The 21163-nt window shown below is 36.7% G+C and overlaps 1 protein-coding gene across 5 annotated transcripts in view; it reads right to left on the bottom strand.

Moving 5' to 3' along the window:
* Window positions 1–21163, bottom strand: part of Piwil4 (piwi like RNA-mediated gene silencing 4) — an 85966-nt gene that overhangs the window by 57711 nt on the left and 7092 nt on the right. The window contains exons 3-4 of one of the 5 annotated variants that reach the window (XM_013151138.3): window positions 15427–15552; window positions 1397–1957 (exon numbers count right to left, since the gene is read on the bottom strand). The exons of 3 other annotated variants lie outside the window; for them this stretch is intronic. In XM_013151138.3, coding sequence (XP_013006592.2) covers window positions 1881–1957; window positions 15427–15552 — 203 coding nt within the window. In that variant the 3' untranslated portion in view covers window positions 1397–1880. Of the gene's footprint in view, window positions 1–1396; window positions 1958–5703; window positions 12847–15426; window positions 15553–21163 lie in introns of those variants that run through there. One more of the 5 variants, XM_063256217.1, reaches the window with a different exon arrangement.

Raw genomic sequence — 21163 nt, forward strand, 5'->3', positions numbered from 1 at the left:
AATTCAGATTTTAAATTAAAAACTAGATATTTCAGAGAATTTCAACTCTATTTTTAATTTTTTATAAAAGCAAAAACATGTATTGGCTTTCCTTTTTTATGCAATACAAAAACCCTGCACATTTATTCCTCTCCTACTCCAATTAAGTAAGTCATCAGAGCTAAAGCCAAAGATTGTCTGGACATGGTAGGTAGGCATTTGATATAAGTTGACCTGCTGTTTTGCCTGCTTTCCTCTGTACTCCTAATTTTCCTTTAAATCCTCCAGATGTTCCAATGAAATCAACTTTTTACTTGGAAAATGCCTTAGCTCTCATGAATATCAATGCCTATTAGACTGCTTATGTCTTGTTATGATTCAGGACCACAGACTGCCCCTACTTAAGTCCCATGTTGGTGTCAGGACGGGGAAACTGGGAAGAAGAATGTGCCTGAATTGATGGAATCCAGTCCCAGTTTCCCTACCAGGTACTAACTGAAGATCCTACATAGTGATTTAGTCTCTATACAGTGAGTCTTTCTGAAAAAGAGTCAGCATGGGGAAAAAGAGAAGGAAAGGAGTTCTGGCAGGGTAAAAATTTCAGATGTTCTCCTTTATTCACTGAATAAATTGGGGAACAAATGAAAATTATTTTGACATTCAAAAATCTATAAAGGGAGAAAAAGACAGAAGAGAAGGGATCATGAAAGACGAGGAAGGTAGCCTCTGAAATGATTAGGAATAATTAAAATGGGAGAGGAAGTAGACTAAGTTGCTCATCTTAACAGAAGGAACAGTGCTACAAAAGCCAGGACGGTAAATTAGGAATTACTAGGGTATAGGTTGGCTAAGGAAATGGAATTTTATCCTGAAAGTCGTACAGTGTCTTTGGAAGGTTTAATAAGGCAAGAGGGCAATATGATGAGATTCATATCTTTAAATAAAATTTAATTTTTATCATGTGTGAAATGGTGTTATGCTGGGGACAGGAGGAGGGCTTCTGACATGCTGATCATGTTTATTATGGTAGGTGCTGGTTAATGGGTGTGATTTGTTAAGAAAATTCATTAAACTATATGCTTATATGTGTATTTTTCTGTGTGTATACTATACAACTGCAGTAAAAAATTTCTAAGAAAAAAAATCTGTCATCAGTTGAAGGTAAGTTGGGTAAAACCAAAATAAGAGTGGGGGTATATTGTTCAGTTGGGAAACAACAATAATTCAGATGTAAAATGAAAAGAAGCTGAAGCCTTGAGGATGAGGAAGTACATTAAAGAATAAATCCAGGGGTATGTAGCAGACTAGTAACATTCTCTAGGGAGCCTTACTGGACACTCACATGCTCACATCTAGTGTAGTTTACATGGCCCTCCTGAGTGCTTTCAAACATATACATGTTTCAGACTATTAGAGGTCAGGGATTGTAGCTCTTTTATTCATGACTCCATCCATAGCCCTGAATAAAGCATCTAATAGCAGTATGCAACACCTTAATGAATACTCATTGGATAAATGAATGCTTTTAATGTATTACTGAAACTGTCAATATCTGTTCCCCTAAAGAAAGTGGCTAGGTATAAAGAGATCTTGGCTGTATAAATGACTTACTGTGAATTTAGGATTCCCTGTAACTTCCAAGCATGGTGTGGCACATCTGTAATCTTAGTGCTTGTGAGGGAGAGCTAGGAAGATTGTAAATTCAAGGGGAGGCTAGTCCACATAGGGAATATGAAACCAGCCTGTACTACATAGTGAGACTCTGTCTCCAAAAGAGGAAAAAAATCACAATAGAACTCTTATGGTATCAAGCTCTTCATCAAAGTTGTTCTTTTGGGCCCACCCTGCACCAGGAGCTCATTCTTCAAGCAATCGATATGGTCTAGAGATGTGACCTCTTTTCAGATGTTCCTCTGGAGCCAAAGGTAACATCGGCCCCATCTAATCCTCATGGGACAAAAATGGACGGAAGGTAGACCTGCAAAGGAAAAAGTGAGGTGTTGGTGTTTAAAGAATAGGCAGAGGATGTGGGGCAGGCAACAATATATCTATTACCCACACAAAAGGAATTGTCACGATTTTTGAGATGAAGAGGTTGGATTAAATGAATTCTGAATCACTTAGAAATATAGACATTCCATGATTCATTCTAATTTAATATCAATAAATGATTGATTTGTGCATTTGAAGTCTCCTCGGTTTCTGAAAAACGTTGCACAGACTTTTTGCTTTCAGTTTAAGAATAAAGCAAGGGCAGGTGTAAAGAAAGGTTTTTGTATTCTGAGGGCTGCTCCAGCAGTACAAAATCTCCGTAACACAGGGCTCAATTTGTCAAGGAGAATAAACAATCAGTTCGCAATGTGCCAGGGTGATCCACACGGTTTGAAACCCTGACATAAGGCAGAATTTTGTGAGCACAAGAACCCAGCCAACTCTGGTACCGAAAATTCAAATTTACTCTTTGTTTTTCCCCAGGGAAATGGTTCACTTGCTAGCATACTGGGGTCATCTTAAGCTTACACTACACTGCTCATCAGACAGTGAGTTGGTTTGTTCTGATTATCTCGATTTCCAGCCAGAACAAATCTCTGTCAGCTTGAATTTTGTGAGAGCCAGGCTACCTCCAAGGAGGCTTCATTATTAGTTGGACTTGAGATTTCTGTGACTGAACCCTGACCTGTTAAGTATATACTTTTCATTTTTTTTCCCTCGAGAAGAGATAAAGGTGGTTCAAAGTCCCTCTTATTGTGTATTTAGTGAGAAATGGTGAGAAGCCAGTGAACAGATATGGTTTGAAAAGCAAGGAGGTAATGATTGTTTCCTTTGTCAGGCACAATTTTTTAACTGTATAATTGGGCAAATAAGTATGGTAAGAATAGTTTAAAAATTATTAGAAATTGTACGAGATAACAGCAATGTATAATTTATTGTCCAAGTCACTACTAAATCCTTAAAGTAAAAACAAAACAAAAACTCTAACACAAATCTATAAGCTCTTTTTGTACTCAAATGAAATAATTTACTGACCCTGAAAGAAACTGTCACAGTCAGTCAGTCTGATACTACACTTGATCTTAGCCAAAAGGCTAAGAAGCAACAGTTAGTCAGAGAACTCATTATATTTTCTTTAGGGTTTTACACTTTGTGTGCTCATGTTCTTCCTGTACATTTACTTGAAGAAACAAGCAATCAATGAAGTTTGGATGATCAAGAAAATGTACATGGTGAGATTTGGTTAAAGTCAGAGATATTTGCATGATATTTTAAATATTTCAAGGGTTTAACTCTTCTTTTTTAAAAAAATAAACTGACTTTTTCTAAAATGGATTATTCTCAGTCACATGAAAAAGTTATGGAATGTGAGATTTAAAAGAAAATTATTCTGAGATTGAGATAAATATCCACATATCACAGTAAGCACCTGGCACATGCCTAGAGAATGTTTATAAAATAGATTAAAAGATAAATGACAGAATATTCCTATTAATTTTATATTTCATAGGGCACTGGTGAAGTAATTTAATTTCTGCACTCAGGGTGGTAATAAGGACTTTGAGCTATAAAAGATGACTAAGATTAATACTATACCCAGATATAGGGTAAAAATGACAAGTGTCACCTTGGCCTCTCCATATTTAAGTCAGGTTTATCAGCATCACCCCATTCCTGCATCCCAGTTTACTCATCTTTAGTCAAATGAGTGAGCCGAAGTTCTGTACCATCTCAGAAACTCACACAAACCCAGACACATGCCCCGCATCAGAGTTTGGCTATACCTAAATTCAAAGCCACCAGCAGAAAGGCAGGCATCTCTGTGTCTGAAAGATCAGTTCTTGATTTTCTTCTCTCTCCCTCTGTTGGACCCTGTTTCTCACATGAACCCAGGGCATACTTCAAAAAAAAAAAAAAAAAAAAAAAGGAAAGAAGATATGCTTTCCCTACAAGTCAGGTAATTCAGCCTTAACCAATAAATCTCTCCCAAGCAGCCAATCAGACTAGAACAGCAAATCTGACTAGGTTCTATCACACCCCTTCCTGTAGATCCTTCCTCTAGAAAGGGACTGGGGGACTTGCAAGTACTAAGAAATACTTTTTGGAGCAAAGTGAACAAAATTAGGGACATGTAAATGATTGTTGGTAAAACAGAGATCGTTGGTAAAATTGTTGGAAAATAGAGATAAAAAAAATTCAAAGGAGTGGGACAGCCAAATATTGCAGTTCCAAGTTCAGTTTTCCGTGGCCAAGTAAACACAGCCCAGAAGTCTTGAACAATCTATAAGGGTGAAATCACATTAGTAATGATGAATAATATTATTTTCAACCACACCCAAAATGACCTTTGGTGTGTATGTGATCTTTGTTGCTTAGTGGAATTTTACACACTGCTGGTTTTTCTAAGAGGGGGAGAGAAAAAGAGAGGGGAAAAAAGAGAGCATGAGAAGGAAAGGCAAAGAAAAGAAAAGAGAGGAAGAAGGCAAGAGAGTAAAATGGAGAGGGAGAGGGAAAAGAGGAAGAGAGAGAGGAAGAGAGAGGACGTAGACCTTGACTCATTATCCTGGCTGTCTAACTGCATTGTAAGACCTGCCTCTGTCCTGGTAGCACCATTGAGCATACATTAAAAGAAAGCTTCTTTCTTGATTGAGCTCACTGTTCAGACTGGATTTCTTAGATCATCCAAAGTGGCAGGGAAATAGCAATAATTCTTCCTTGAAGAATGTAGAAATAGCCTGTGCACTCATTGGAAAACCCACCATTGCTCTCTTCTACAGCATCCTTCCCCTATGGAGAAAGCTCTCCTGGCTTCCATTTTCCAATTTGTAGTTTGGGAAATACTGATGGATAGCTAAGATTTGACATAATGGTCCTAAAATTTGTTGTGCTCCTTTAAAAGATAAAATTCTTTAGCATTTCTTTACTTTTACATATTACAGCCTGACCCCTTTGTTGTTATCAGGCTTGCAGAGCTATTTCTAAAGTATTTCCTAGCCAAGCAGCACTGAGACTTTTCTTTATTAATATTTGCAGAGTTATGCTAGGGTTAGCTATTGTTTGGTTTTACAACCTACAAAAGCTATAAATTTTGCTAGTTAAATACTAGGCGCACGGAGTATGTAACTAAGCAAACAGATGAATAACCCTGCCCTCTAGGACTTGTCAGCTAGCATACTCACCACATGAAATTAAATTATATTGTAAAACAATTGCAGGCCCGAGTTCAAAGGTTGTCATCCAGTTACTGCGAGCCTGTTTACCCTTCAATAACCTGGCCCACCTGCCTGTTGGTGTGACATTTCCTGGATTGCCTTACCACTGTATCCTTTGTTACTCTGTATTGATCAAGGGTCACTGTCAGAGCAAGTGTCTTTTAGCGCCTATCTTTGCAACCTTCTCATTTTCCTTTACCATTTATTCGGCAAGGTTTTGCAGACTGTCAGGAAAAAAATGTGACGTTAAAGGGCAGTATGTTTCGCTTGTGGAAGGAAGATAGATATGAATTGTACACCCAATAGTTTCTACTTTCTCTGCTTTACTTATGGAGGAGAAGTGTGGAATTACAACTAGAAGAAAGCTCTTCAGCCTATGCACATGCTCCAAGCAAGAACTATAATTGAGCCAGAAAAAAACAAAGGAGCCTCTCCATTGTGAAACATACCACTAATATGGGAAACCACAGTTAATAAAATCTGTTCGTGGACACAGAAGTTTAATCAGCATTTCAATCTCTTGCTTTAACATTTTATTTTATTATAGTAAGAACTTTAACATGAGATTTACCCTTGAAACAGATTTTTTAGTGTGCAATACAATATTGCTATTTATAGGCACAAAGCTCACCAGGTATGCAGAACATATAAATCCTATATCCCCAAAATTTTGGTCCTGTTGATTAGAAACTCCCCTTTCCTACTGCTCCCTCAGAGCTCCTGACAGCCACCATCCCTCTCTCTGTTTCTATGTATTTAGTCAGCTATTTTAAATTCTTCATATAAAGGAATCAGGCAGCTTTTGTCTCTCTGTGGCTGGGCTTGTTTCACTTAGCATAATGTCCCTGCAGCATCATCCATGTCACCCTCTAGTTCCCCTCCACCCCTGTGTTTATGTGTGTATGTTTGTCTAGACAGGTATAAATCTGGCTGGAACATTCTGGGAAATCAGGCGGTTGGCATTCTTAAAATGGACAGCATTGACTCTGAATTTGATTACCCTATTTTCATTCAAAGTTCTTGTGGTTTATTCCTTCCAGAATACAAACCTATGAAGAAACTCCAAAAGCTTTCTTTTTATTATATGGATATGGAAAGGTGGAAATATCCATTAAAATTTGACAGTTTAGACAAGCAGATGTTACACAGGCAAAAGGTCATAATGGATGGCTGAGTGAAAAATGTGAGCTATAAAATACGTGAAACATGTATTTTTATTAAAACAAAAGCAAAAACCTCCTCATATAATTTCCATCTTGTAAACATTGCAGTTGTGAGACAAGGGATGTGATAAGATAAATCAGTCTTAAAAATACAACTAAAAAATTGTTTTAAAAAAGTTGCCTCACCTGATATAACTGTAAAGAAACAGTTTCCTCATTTTTTTTCTACTTTTAATCTTCAATCTATGTGGCTCACAGATGCTTTTGTGATGACTATTGGCCAAATTAAGCAAGAGGTATATACCCTGTATTACCAGTAAGTATCTCTAGCAGAAACGGAAGAAAGCCTTAGGATCCGGAGTCAGGAGGTGTACACAATGAAGAATGAAAGCAAATGGTTTGCAGACACCTTTGGAAATAAAATATCTTTGTTTTATTTTTGGTTTCAGAATGCTTTTAGTATATTTCATTACTGTGTATGAAAATGTTGATTTAGGATTGCTATTTTTTGTTATTTTTAAAGAAGTGTCCTTTTAATTCTGGTTTTAGAAGTTTCATCTAAAAAAATGCCTTTTAGAAATTTTAAAAGTTGATTGAATTGAAAGACAAAGCAAAATATTGCACCATAGTATAACTTTTAAACCATCCCTTACACTGGGCATTTAGGTGGGCTTCTAAACTTATTATTATAAATAATGCTGGCCCCCAAAACCCTGCACATATATCCACTTGAGAAAATATGCAACAGGGCATTGCAGTACAGTAATGAGCTGCAAAAAGCCAGAAACCGAGAGTAGAATAAGAAAGAAATACAAGCAAGGGCACAGTGACATGAGCTCGGTCCTTGTTAGTCTTAGAGGCTGGTCAGAAAGGGACGATTCAGAGCTCAGGCAGTAAAGTTCAAAATAAACAGTGAAGAGGGTGGGAGCTTGTTTACTGGCAAAGGTAAAGTGGAAGTGAGAAAGGAAATCCTTGAGCATGTTTACAAAGTCACACTGGGAACCCAGCTAGGAACAGGATATTTCAAATGGGATGGGTGAAAGTCAGTATTCCCCTGCATTGCCCTCTTTGTGTGGCATCTTACTACACATGTAAAAAGCCAATGTTGAGAGTTTTTAGAAGTTAAAGATTTTTAGATTTGTAAGAATACTAAATACTTTGCCATAACTCAAGGTAGTTTTAATGTTTTATGATTAAGTGAAGATGTAACCCCTCAGTTTTAGCCATTGGCAAATATTATTTTGAAACAGCCAATGGTAAAAACAGTTCCATAAACATGGTGGTAGGTGGAGCTGTCTTAGGCATAGAAGCTCATCTAGTGTTCATTAACCAAATGGAAATTTTTATATTAAGCTTGGAAAAGTTTGACTCACGAGATTATTGACTGTTTCACAGGGTAAATATTTTTAAGCAGGGGCAGGACATACCCAGTCAACAAATCCTTGTTGACTATACTTGATTTATTACATCAAAAATAGTAATGAACTTGAGAATGAAGAGGTATTAAGATGAATTTACCCTACAAAGAAAAGTGATCAGAATACTATTCAATACTAGAAGAAATATTATGTGTGTGTGTGTGTGTGTGTGTGTGTGTGTGTGTGTGTGTGTTTGAGCCCTCCACTGAGTTACACTCCAGGCCTTTTCTTCTGACTTTTACACAGGCTCTTAATTGCCAGGTTGGGTTCAAACTTGCAATCCGAAAAGATGGCAGATAACAGCTGGCTACTGAAGCTCCCTGAGATAGTCAACTTACAATTAACATAATACAGTGTGAGGAACCCCAAACAGAAGGGGGTGAATTCTCTCATCCCAAGAAGAAACTAAGGTGAGAAGAACCAATTGAACGTACAGTCCCAGTGTTATTATTGGAACAGCTAAAGGTTCAGTGCTCCTGCTGCAGTGGGAGACTTGCCAAGCCATCCGAGGTCTCACGACTTCAACTCACTGGAGGCACAGTCACACTAAAGTCGAGAGTCAGCCAGCTGAATGGACAGCTGAGCTGGTGGGGAGCCTGCATCAGCCTGTGGTGAGTGACAGGAGTGGAGCCATTCCACAGAAAGGGGGGCTCTGGCAGATGACATTATGGGACTGGGCAGGACTGGCAAGTACAAGGGGCAGCAGTGACTTCAGTCAGTTGTTCCCTTCCCGAACAGGATTGGTAGAGTGAACTAGGCCTGGGTCATGGGACCTGGCTGAGACCCAATAGGTTATCTGAAATCAATTCCCTATGGTGGCAGTGTACCCTAATGCAGAAGGCCTCAGAAGTTTGACTGACCCAGAGGGGAGGCAGCACACAGTAATATAGTGTAGGCCTCGGCAGCTTGACTGATCTGAAGGGAAGGGGCCAACATATGCTGCCCCTGTTTGCAACTCACTAGCACACTGAAGTGGGAAGGGTCACCTAGTCAGCATGCTCAGAAGAATTGTAATCAACAAAGAAAGAAAGTAGGGCCTCCTGAAAGAAACAAAAAAGATGGGAAGAGAAAGCAACAACAAAAAGTCTCCAGGTCCCAACCCTGAGAACATCAACCCAGGACAGGTAAATACAAAGGAGAATGAGAATAGCAAACATGCAATATCAGACACAGCACCAGTGGACATAAAGAGATATCTTCAGGACCTCAAAAGTGAAATATTTAGCCAATTAAAGCAAGATATAAGAAGATGCTAAGCACTCCTCAAGCAGACACAGATGGAAGAAAGGAACTGAAACAAAGGAGAGAACCATTTGATGAAGAATATAAAAAAATATAGAATACATGGAGCAGATTCAAAGAGATCACCAGGAAATTAAAAGCTTTATGGAAAGATGGCAAATCAACTTGAAAGAAACTAAGGATAGATTATCCAAACTGGAGGACAGTTTTGCAATGTGAGAATATGAAAGGAAAAACTTTTTAAAAATCACAAGGAAACAAGCAGTAACAATACAAAGGCTAGAAGATGACAAGAGGATCTTTAACTTGAGAATAAAGAATGTGAATGAAGAAGCAGGGGTACAAACAAAGGAACTACAAAAGCTATTCACAGAAATAATTAAGGAAATTTTTCCAAACATAAGAAAAGGAAATGATATTCTGATATATTAGGCATACAGAACTCCAGCCACCTACAACTAAAACAGAGTTACACCCAGGCATACAATAATCAAGATCCCAGAAATTCAATAAAAACAGAATATTAAAAGCTGTTAGAGACAAGAAACAGATAACCTATAAAGGAAGGCTCATCAGAATCATGGCAGACTTTTCTACACAAACCATCAAGTCAAGAAGAGCCTGGAGTGAAAAATTCCAAGCCCTGAAAGAAAATAACTTCCAACCCAGATTGATATACCCTGCTAAACTGCCTCCAGAAATGAATGGAGAAACAAGATGCTTCCAAGACAAAGAGGAACGTGGGAAATTCGCAACCACCAATCCAACTCTACAGAGAATACTGCAGGTCATTCTAGAGAAAGAGAGAAAATTACTAGGATTCCAGGAACAGTGGCAGAGAAGCCTCAATAAATGGAGCAGAATACAGAATGAAGAAGACAAGCAGACAATTGATGGCAAAAAAAAGCATTACAGAAATGAGGCAGAGAAGGTTGGTTATAATCTCTAATATAGATGGCCTTGATACACTAAATTAAACAAAAAGAACCACACATGGAGTAGATCAGAAGGCAGGGTCCACTGAGATGCTATTTATAGGAAATATAATTAACATGAAAAAGAGTACATGTACTGAAAATCAAATATGAGAAAATAATGCTCTATGTGACAGAAACTAGAGAGTAATAGGGGCAACTAGACCACTATTTGTGGATAGGTTGGAAAGACAAGCTTTACTAGGTGAAGGAATACAATTAGAGATCAAGTCCAAGAGACAGAAGGTTTGGAAACACTTAGATAAAGAGCAGGTTTGCGCCTCCCAATTTAAAATCAAGGGTCTTGGTGAGACCCAAAAATGTACAATGTACCCTGGGGAAGTGAAAGGGGAGGGAGAGTCTTTAAAAAGATGGCAGAAGATATTGTTAATAGTGTATCAGGATTTAAAACCCACATTACTTGCACCACTCTACTTAGATAGATTTTATTCTTTTTTTGATAGATTTTATTCTATCCCAGTTTGTTTACTTGCATTAGATTTGAGGGAACAGACAGCTATCCCAAAAACATCAGGATATAGCACAGTAATCATCTTTAATTTCCTATTAACTTAATCTGGAGTCCTGTATGACTTGTTTTATCATGACTGATCTTTGTTAAATCTGGTTTGTTAGATTGCTGTTTAGTATTGACAGATTTTATTCAAAACTGATATGATTGACAGTATCAAGTCTGAGAGTAAAGGCAACTACACTGAAGATGACAAGACTTTACAATAGACATTCTGGTTTGATAACTGCCTGTTTTTGAACTTTTATACAATATACAAAGTTGTGTTTTTATTAATACTGTTGTGTACTGATATATTCAATTATACTATGTCTGATGATATAGCCAATTCTATTGACGATAACAAGAGACAACACAGGAACTATGGTAGAACTCCTTATATAACAGTCTTATATGTCTTTTTCATTTCATGTGTTTATAGGAATATGTTTTGTTTTGTCTTGCTTTGTTTTGTTTCTCCCTCTAATATAGAAAGGATAGAAATATATGTTAAGACTTAAGCATGTGTAGAATCTATAAACAGTTTATGAGAACTGATCTTATGACACATGATAAAATTAACAGATACTTTGAAGAAAAAGAGACACTAATGTACCCAGTGCTGATCCTGGAGTGTCACAATGTGAAACCCAGCAATAGTATTCTTTGTTCAGAGTGATATTAGCCTGCTTGGGTTTGTTCAATCTCAACATAATTGAACATAGGGATAATTGCATGTATGTTTAAGTAGGATTAATAACCATATTTCTAAGTTTTTGTTGCATAGTTGAACAGAACTGGTTACAATCTCACTGTTTGAATCCCCACTTTATATGCTCCACTTTAGTATCTTGAATAAGTATTTGTAAGAGGACAATCTGTAATCATCAACTACTTATTTCTTACTGTTTATTTTTTTCTTTGAAAGTATGTATTATTTCTACCAATTTTCTATTTTGTTTAGTCTTTCTTTAAATAAAATTTAAAAAGAGAAGACACTACAGTACCCAGTGCTGATCCCGGAATGTCATGATGTGAAATCCAGCAATACTACTATTCTTTGTTCAGAATGACTTTAGCCTGCTTTAGTTTGTTTAATCGCAACATAAATGAAGATGTGGATAACTGCATGTATGTTTAAGTGTATAGGATTGATAGCCATATTACTAAGTTTTTGTTGGGTCGTTGAACAGAATGGTTCGCAGTCTCACTGTTTGAATTCCCACTTTATATGTTACACTTTTGTATCTTGAACAACTATTTGTAAGAGTACAGTATGTAAACATCAACTAGTGATTTCTTACTGTTTATTTTTTCTCTGAATGTATGTATTATTTCTACCCATTTCCTGTTTTGGTCTTTCTTTAAAAAAATTTTTTTAAAAACAAACTTGCAATCCTTCTCCCTCAGTGTCTTAAGTAGCTGTGATTGTACATGTACTATGTATCTTGCTGGGATAAACAAAAGAACTTTTTAAGTGTGTATGTAGGGAGAAGGGGTATGAATGAATCACAAGGGATATATTAAATGAGAAATTGGGAAAACCCAAATATCCAGAAAATATAATAAACATTTAGTACAAATATATAAACAATTTTTGTGCAATTAAAAATGGGAAATTACATATTATATTAAAAGGGATAATAACTATATACATTGTACAGTATGATTTTAAATAGGCAAAGTAAAATCTGCATAGAAAAAATATATTTACATGTTGTCATGGTTGTTTCTAGAAATTAGTTTACAAATAAGGGATGTTTTGCATTTATATTTCTTTATTTTCCAATTTTCTATAATGCATATATATTACTTTGAAAAGCAAGGTTTTTATTTTATACTTTTAAATCTCTTTTTAACCTAAAATTATTATTAAAATGCAATAAACATATCTTTATAAATTTCCTGGCTCCTCTATATTAGTAAACAAACTCTACAGAAAGCATGAGCTGGTATAAAAATGACTTTCTGAGAGTTTTTTCATCTATGTCATTACTAAGCACTATATATACCTGCATTTATTTCTGTTTTTAGATGGATTAGCGCATTATATTGTAGTAAAGGGTTAAGAATTACAATGCCTGAAGAAAAGACGCTTGTCTCTGCTTCACCACCAATTCATTAAAATAGGCTGAACTAGAAGCTCAATTTATTACAATTGTGCATTATTCATGAGCACTTAGAACACTTTACCAATCATCTTTCATTACTTTGGGTTAATTTATAGATTTTTCAGATTAATGTACTTTTTCCCTACACATCTAAAATTTAGAAACAAGCTTGAGTTTCTTCAGTGTTCTTCAAACACTAAGAGAAAGAGGTTCCTTCTCAGTCAGACATTCTATTCATCTTATCCTAGAGTAAAAAAAAAAAAGAATATATAAACAAATGTTTCAATGAAATTATCCTCCTGAGAGTTACTTTATGGGAGAAATCTCTGGAAATATTATAATTCACAGAAAACATCTCAAACTATTAATTCCAAGATGCCAAGATATATATGAAATATATACAACTTTTCATAATGTACACACTGAATATAGTAGGTTCCGCCTCCCCAGTGTTTGTATTCTGTTTAATAGATACAGAAATCTACTTTTGAGAAGAGGAAAGTATGTGTCGGTTAGCAGCAAAAAGATCTTGACCATAAAACTGAATTCAGCAAATATTTTCTAGCTCACTCATTCACTGGTTCTTTTCATAAAAAATGGAATTGAGCATCCACTGTTGCAGGCACCATGCTAAGTGCCAGAAAATGATGAGGAAGAGACATCATCCCTACCTTCATGATGAGGAAGAGACATGCACCTTTTGATAGTGCATGAATTCCTATGAACAATTTTTTAAAATTAGCTATGGATTTTGCTCCTCTAATATATCTTGTGCATAGTATCTTTCTTTTTTCATTGATAATGAGAAGTGTCATAATTTTTAGTCATAGGTCTGATTCATATAAATTGACAAGTTGTGATTATATAGCAAATAGTAGCAGTTGATATTATATGGCAAAAATCTACCTGGTAACCTACAGAAGTGAGGCTACATCAAACACATATATTATAATGTGATCACCATTAAGGTATGGCATGGGGTATGACTCTATTGTATGCTAGCAATTTAGTCTGGATGGGTTAGCCATAATGGGGAGCCAGCAACTAGTCTCTCCTGAACTGTCTGGGTGAAAAAAATGCACTCATAGTCAAAATCAAGCTTATTCATTTAGCATATAATCCCAACTGATGAACTGGATAACTTACTGGATGCTCATATCTTCAATAAAAGTACTTTATGCTTCAGTCAGTCTTATAATATGAATTTAGAAAATGATCCATCTTTAAATAGTTTTGTGAGTTTTCTTGGAATGACGAATATACTCACTGTAAATGAGATCTCACAAAATGTGATGAAAATTCAGGTGAACATCCCCTCAGTAGGAAAGTGGCCCAGATTTGGGTCAAATCAACCATTACTCCAGAAAAATGAGATCTTTGTGGATTATGAGCATGGGTGCCTCCTAGTTCCCAACCCTGATCCCCCAGCCCCAGAGCACTGGCATCTGTGCCTGTTCAACCATACTGCCCAGTTACTATACTGTCTGGCTGCCACATGGTTAAGGTCATAACTTTAGGTCAAAGGGTTTATAGTTTTAACTCCATTACCTGCTAGATACGAGATTTTAGGCAATGTAACATCTCTATTTCTCAGTTCTCTTACTTGAAAAATGAAGATTATAATCCTCATCTCAAATGATCATATGGCTTACATAACTCCATAAAACATTTACTGCCATTCTTGCCTCATGGTAAGTGGACTACTTTATTATTACTTAAGTCTCCATAACTGGTTCCTGTTTGCTACCTAAACTTAGTAATAAGTTTTGGTTTGGTTTTTAACTTTCTCAGTTTCTCAGTGACTATATTTTCCTGCCACTGACCTCACATCCCATAGGTCCATGCCTTATCCTTAGTGACACTTTTTCAGGGTTCTCATTTCTCTTAAGGTCCAACACACACCCCAGATCCCAGGTGCTATTTAGCTCAGGGATGCAGCTATGCCTCACAGTTAAAACTGCAGACTCTGGAAACAGGCTGTCTGGGTTCAAATCCCCATACTCCTCCTACTCACTAGTTCATTGGTGCTGGCTAAATTATTCAGACTTTCTGTACTTTGTTTTCCTTAACTATAAAGTAAGTCATGCTTGTTTCATATTATTGTAAAAATGAAATAGAATATTGAATATTGCTATACATATTAAGAATCTACAATAAGCAGTACTTATTGTTTGCCATTTTAATTTATGTCTTAGTTGAAAGTATACACATTTAGCTTTGACTCCTTTCTTTTCATTTAGAGTTATCACTGCTAGTAGATAGATTTTGGGACCTCATGTACCCAGCTGCATATTTCTACATTATTTGGATACTGTGATTCTATGTCTAGACTTCTTTCCATATATCCTGCTACAAATGACCCTGGAAGACACTTGCTATGACAATAAGAAAAGAGCAATGTTTTGTTCCAAGATATATGTCTGCTGAGGAGCAATATTTTGGAGAAATAAGGGACCCAAGCAAGGCCTTGCCTTATTCTTAACTCCCTCGTATGCTTTTCGTCATTTCGCTGTAAACAAAGATCATCCATCTAGAAGAAAAGGAATGTAAGATCCTCCTGTCTGTACATACACACACAGGCTGGCCATGAGCTAGAAAGTCTTTTGCAGACAAGTAAAGAAAATGTCAGGAGTGCTGGTATTACGTGTGTTCTGGGAACACTTCAGTTAGTTGTTTGACTTCCATAGTGACATAATGTAGTTAAACAAAAAGTCACTTAAGTGAAAGCAGTCTAGGGGAGTTTGCGTTTTGACTGCAACCTTTAAACAAAACTGCAAAATACCCTCAGGAGTGTCTGTAGAACTTAGGGGCATCAGGTTCTTACTTCTCAGTCCTCCGTGCCTCGAATAGTACTTGGCTTGCGGCAGTAAACTGTTTCTGTTCAGTAGTCCTGGCTTTCCACCACCCACAGGGAGATTCTTTTTAATGCTCCAAATTCTTTCCAGGGCCACTGTCAATATTTTCAAAAGCAAGATGATGATTATTAGTGTATTCTCCTTTTTAGCACAAAGTGTTTCTTGAATGTTTATTTGATGAATATATTTTTCAGTTATTGGGGTGGAGTTTTGTTTAATTCATCAAAGCACTCCAAGCAAGATCTTTGTCATTTATTTAATCTTTTATTTCATTTCATACATTTATTTATTCCCCCATACAATTAAGCCTCTAAGGTGTTTTTATATATTTGCAGTTAAACAAATACACAAAAGCCAGTATAGCTACACATTTAACATGACAAAGGATGCAAGATAAATAAAAATTTAATATACAGAATTTATTCAGCCAACCCTATGGATTATGACTTAATTCTTGCAGTAAATGGAAATGTTCCACAGAAAAGAAAATCAAAAATTCTCTATTACTTCATACAACATATTCAAGAATCTTCTAGAAGCGACAAGCCAATTCTACTCAATCCTTCTTGAAATAAGCAAAAACTCACTAAATCCTGCATTTAAAACACATAGCAAATTGCTTGGAAAATGATGTCCACACATTGCTACATAGCAAATTATAGGTTTTTGCATCCTGATACTATTTAAGAAATCTTACTAATGATTTGTACTGGGTTGTGTCTCACACCTTAAAATCACTTACTTATGTTTTGAGACTCAGCAAACATTTTGTAAATTTCTGCACAGAAAATCACAATACAAGTCAAGTAAGTCAGTGAATTCATGTTAATTGCTCTAAGTTACTTTTCTGATTTCTGAACCTGCAGATTTTAATGCTGAAGACTCCGCATGGATCCAGGATTACCTACTATCATTGTCATTGTCACTGACACTTGATCTCTCTTCAAAAGTTAGAACAAGAAGCAAACTCTTTGGGTTCAGAGAGGAGAGGGTTTTTGTCTCACGTCTATGACTTCTAAGTGTGTAACTCTGAGTAAGGTATTTCACGCCAGGATGTCTGTTTACTTATTTTCAAAATGGGGATAATAATATCTACTTTGAAGGATTATTGTAGGACATGGAAGAGATGGATACGAAGTGCTTTGTACTCAATAAATGACTGCTATATATCTTACAGGGGCAATGATTTTACTGTCCAAGCATGAACTCAGTTTCTACTTCTAAAGGTACAGTCATGTGCACCCATGTTTATAGCAGCACAATTTGTAATAGCCAGATCTTGGAGACAACCTAAGTGTCCATCAACTGAAGAATGGATAAAAAAAGTTGTGGTATTTTTATAAAATGGAGTACTACTCAACTATCAAGAACGATCACATTGAGACATTTATAAATAAATGGACGCAACTTGAGACCATACTCATAAGTAAAATAAATCAAACTCACATGTATAAATACAGAATAGTTTTCCTAGTGTAAGAAATGATAAGAATACATAAAAGTATGTTGTAATCATGATTCCCAATCATATTGGTTTGAAGCCATATAATGTTTTCACTCATTAATTGCAATGATTTTAACCTGGGTTGTTCGATTTTAGTATCTGTGATAGTACGAATAGCTATTTTGAAGAAAACAACACAGCATAAAAGCTAGTGCTGATTTAATATCATCTTGTTTTGAAGTCCCATCAAGCTATGGTACAACTGTTTCCACTGGTTTTAACATGTTGTATCTTACTATATTTCACTATATGCAATAGTATAAACAAAATTTTTTATAGGCAAAGAGATAATATAGAAACCGTTGTTCATTTTCTATTAGCTGGTTCTAAATACCCTGTAATTCTTTCATTCTCTTGAATGGCTTCACATTGTCTTGATATGCTTGATGCTGTAGCATACGAAGTTACACTCAAATAATTCAAGGAAAGAGGCACTGTGGCAACTACTATTATGTTAGATTATCTGGTGGTGAAACACAATGATGCTTAAATTGTTCGGTTCTGACCTGTGTTGTTCTGTTACAATGTCCTCTTTTATCTCAACCTCCCCCCCCCTTTTTTAAATTAATCTATTTTCTCTCATTTTTTTAATTAAGGGAAAACTAAATTAAAAATAGCAGGACATATTATAGTAACTTTTTTGTTTTCCTATTAACCTGATTTGAACCCCAGTATTGCTCTCCCCATCTTGTTCTGTCTGATTATTCTATATTCTATTTTGTTTGATAGTGTCAATGTTGAGGGTATAGGCAACACTTTGAAGGCAGTAAGATATACTATGATACCATTTTGGTTTGACTATTATCTTTTTTTTTGAAGTCCTGTAAGGTCTCCAGCGTAGGTTTTATTGGTCTTGTTCTGTAGTATTTTGATTAATTCTATTATACCTGATGATATAGGCAACTCAATTTAAAAATAGCAAGAGGCACAATGGTAACCACTTTTGATCACCTGGTATTCTATTTTTGCATCATGTACTATGCCCACCCTTCTGTTCTAACTGACTCTGTTTTGTTTAGTCACGTTTCGTTTTATTCTCTTCCAAAAAAGTAATAAGAACTGTGGGGGTAATAAAACCCAAAAAGTGTAATTGTTAGTGTAAGAAGAGAGGAAAGGAAGGTGGACTAAGGGATATAACCACAGGTATGTTTGAGTGTGTAGGATGGAAAACCATATTACTGAGCTTTTGTTGGATCATTGAATGGAACTGTCTCTGATATAACTGTATGAATGTCCACATTATATGCTTTAATTTTATAATTTGGACAACTGTTTCTAGGAAGACAATATGTAACCTATTAACTAGTGATTTCTTACTGTATATTTTTTTCTTGAAATTCTGTATTACTTGTACCCTTTTACTGCTTTGTTTTTTATGTCCTTTCTTTTTTCTCTTTAAATAAAAATAAATAAATAAAATAAAGGTACAGTCAATGAGCTCACTCACCAAACTGAAGGTCAGTAGTTGCCTCTCCATCCTCACTTGGGAATGGAGTAGCTGAAGTGATCTATTATGATCAGTTTCTTCCTCTTTCAAGGGCAGCAATTCTCCTGCCTGCCCAGCTCTAAGAATACAGGTGTGTGTCATCATGTCTGCCCCCCAATTCCATTTTCATCTGATGGAATATATGATTTTAAAAAACTCTGTCTCTGTGTCTCCTCTCTCTGTCTCTCTTTGTCTCTGTCTCTCTGTCTCTCTGTCTCCTCTCCTCTCCTCTCCTCTCCTCTCCTCTCCTCTCCTCTCCTCTCCTCTCCTCTCCTCTCCTCTCTTTGTTGATGTTGAGAATCTGAGAATCTTTTCTTGCAGACCAGGTTCTGAATCCTTATCTAATAGAAATGAGTAAACCTCAGAAACCTGTTTTATTTCAGGTTTGAAACTAGAGGCTGTACTGAAGCTGAACCAGAAAAATAGTAGACATAGAGAACCCTATGCTGTTAGCTAATAAAACAATTTCAAATGTTTTCCCCTCAGTAAACACAATAAATTTCCATAAAGATAGCCTGTATTCAAATATCCAGTATTACCTCTCACCCAAGCATTTAATGCACCTGACTGAGCCCACATGTGCAGGCTAGATGCCTCATATTCATAGCCAGAACACAGGAACCAGTAGCCAGAGAAGGTTCCAGTAAACTCTCAGTATTGGTGACCCTGAGCCAGTCACTAGACTTTCTGGATCAGGGTTTATGGTGTCATACCTCACCTTTAAATATCTGATGACAGGTGTGGCTCCTCTTCTAGGAAGATACACTTTCTAATATACACCCTGAATTCTGTATAAAACTTTTAGGGACTTGAGTGGTTCCTACAGCAACTATCTATAGACATTAAGAGTATGTTTGAGGGGCTGGGGATTTAGCTCAGCGGCATAAGCGCCTGCCTTGCAAGCAGGCAGTCGTGAGTTTGATGCCCGGTACTGATAAAAAGGAAAAAAGACAAAAAAAAAAAGAGTATGTTTGATTCATTATCTTTCCCTCTCTATGTATCCTTTTCCAATTAGGTTTTTGTTCCCATGAGTTCAAGGAAACTGTTCTTTTCCTGATTGCAAATAATTTTTCTCTTGAATGTCAAAGCCAACAGCCCATCCATTATACTCATGTCTTTGTACCATCTGATACAACTGTTTACTCTTCCTCTCTGAAAACACTTCCACAACCTGGTCTCTAAGGTGCCATGCTACACTTGTCTGGTTTTGTTCCTACCTCTTTGACCAGTTTCTTCACATCCTCTTTACTGTCTCTCTTTCTGACCTTTAAAAGTTGGAGAACCTGGGCACTTTATTTACATTCTCACCTTAAGTGACCATATCTACTTCTATGGTACTAAAGACTCCCCAAATATATATTTCTAGACTCTATTCTCTCCTTTAAATCCCAAAAGCCTGATTGACTCGACATTTGGATGTCTGTCAGGCCTCTCAAACTTAACATGTCCAGAACTAGCTCTAATTCTGTACCCCAAACTTAAAAAGACCCACTCATAACGTATCTTCTCCATATCAAGAAACAGCACCCCTTTTCACTTAGCCGGTAAACTCAAATCCTCACACTCCATTTGCTGTCCACCACCAAACCCAGTGGAACCTACATTTGGAATACAGCCCAAGTCTCACAGCTGTGTCAGGAGCCCAGCCTGCACCATCTCTCACAGGCCCAGCCCTGGCACCTGTGATAGCTTTTACTGTGCCCCCTTTCTCCGTTCCATCCACAGAAACCACAAACACTGTTTACAAAATAAATCACCAATCTCGCCTCCATGCTCAATATTCTCCAGTGGTTTCTTATAATTCTTAAACTAAATTTTACTTTCATATCACCTAGTCACCTCTCTGCACTCACCTTCTATACTTTTCTGGTCTGGTTTTGTCACGTAGGCTTTCTTGATACTCTGGAACATGCCAAGTCCCACCTCAGGACTTTCGCCTTCACTGAATGTCATTCTCCTCCTCTATTCAGGTTCCATTTCACAGGCCTCATCTCAGAGAGGCCGTCACATGGCACCAGGTTAGAATAGAAGCCACCTCTTTCTTAAGTTACTTTCTCTTCTTTTCTACAACTTGTTTTTTTCTGCTTTTTTTTGACCACTACCTGAAGTGGCACATTTATTTGTACACCCCCTTATTGACTCTCTCACTAGAATGAAAACAACTTGAGGATAGTGACTTTATCTTGCTTATCATAAACCTTTATAAAAGCTATGTAATGTAGGTATTATGGCCACCATTTTAGAATGAGTATCTTGAGATTTTGGAGAAGTTTTTAAATTTGTCCAAGGTTATGCTTTTACAGTAAGTGGCAGAACCAGATTTTAAATTCTGGTCTGACCTCAAATCCCATTGACTTTCTATTTATTTTGGTGTCTAGTGACACAATATGCTGAGACCAGTGGATTTTGTTCTGACCTTTGCTGGCCTGAGATCTGCAACATTTAGTACAATTGACAGCTCTTTCTTAAACTTTGTTCCTGAAAGGATTTTGCCCTGAGTGGGATGCTGCAGCTGTAGGAGGCTGGGAGGCGGAACCAAGGGGCTTTATCTTGAGGTCATCTTTCCTGCCCTAGGCAATTTACCTGTGGCGCAAAATAAGTTCCAATGGGCTACCTGTAATGCCCCTTAGGCACCACTCCAGACCAAAGCTATATGTATGGCCCCCACACCATGTGTCCAGCAGAGAAAGCAGATCCCAGTGGTCATGGAGTTTCT

This window comes from Cavia porcellus, unplaced genomic scaffold, assembly GCF_034190915.1.
Source record: "Cavia porcellus strain 051 isolate PalLab524CR breed Dunkin Hartley unplaced genomic scaffold, mCavPor4.1 scaffold_9, whole genome shotgun sequence".
NCBI lineage: Eukaryota > Metazoa > Chordata > Mammalia > Rodentia > Caviidae > Cavia > Cavia porcellus.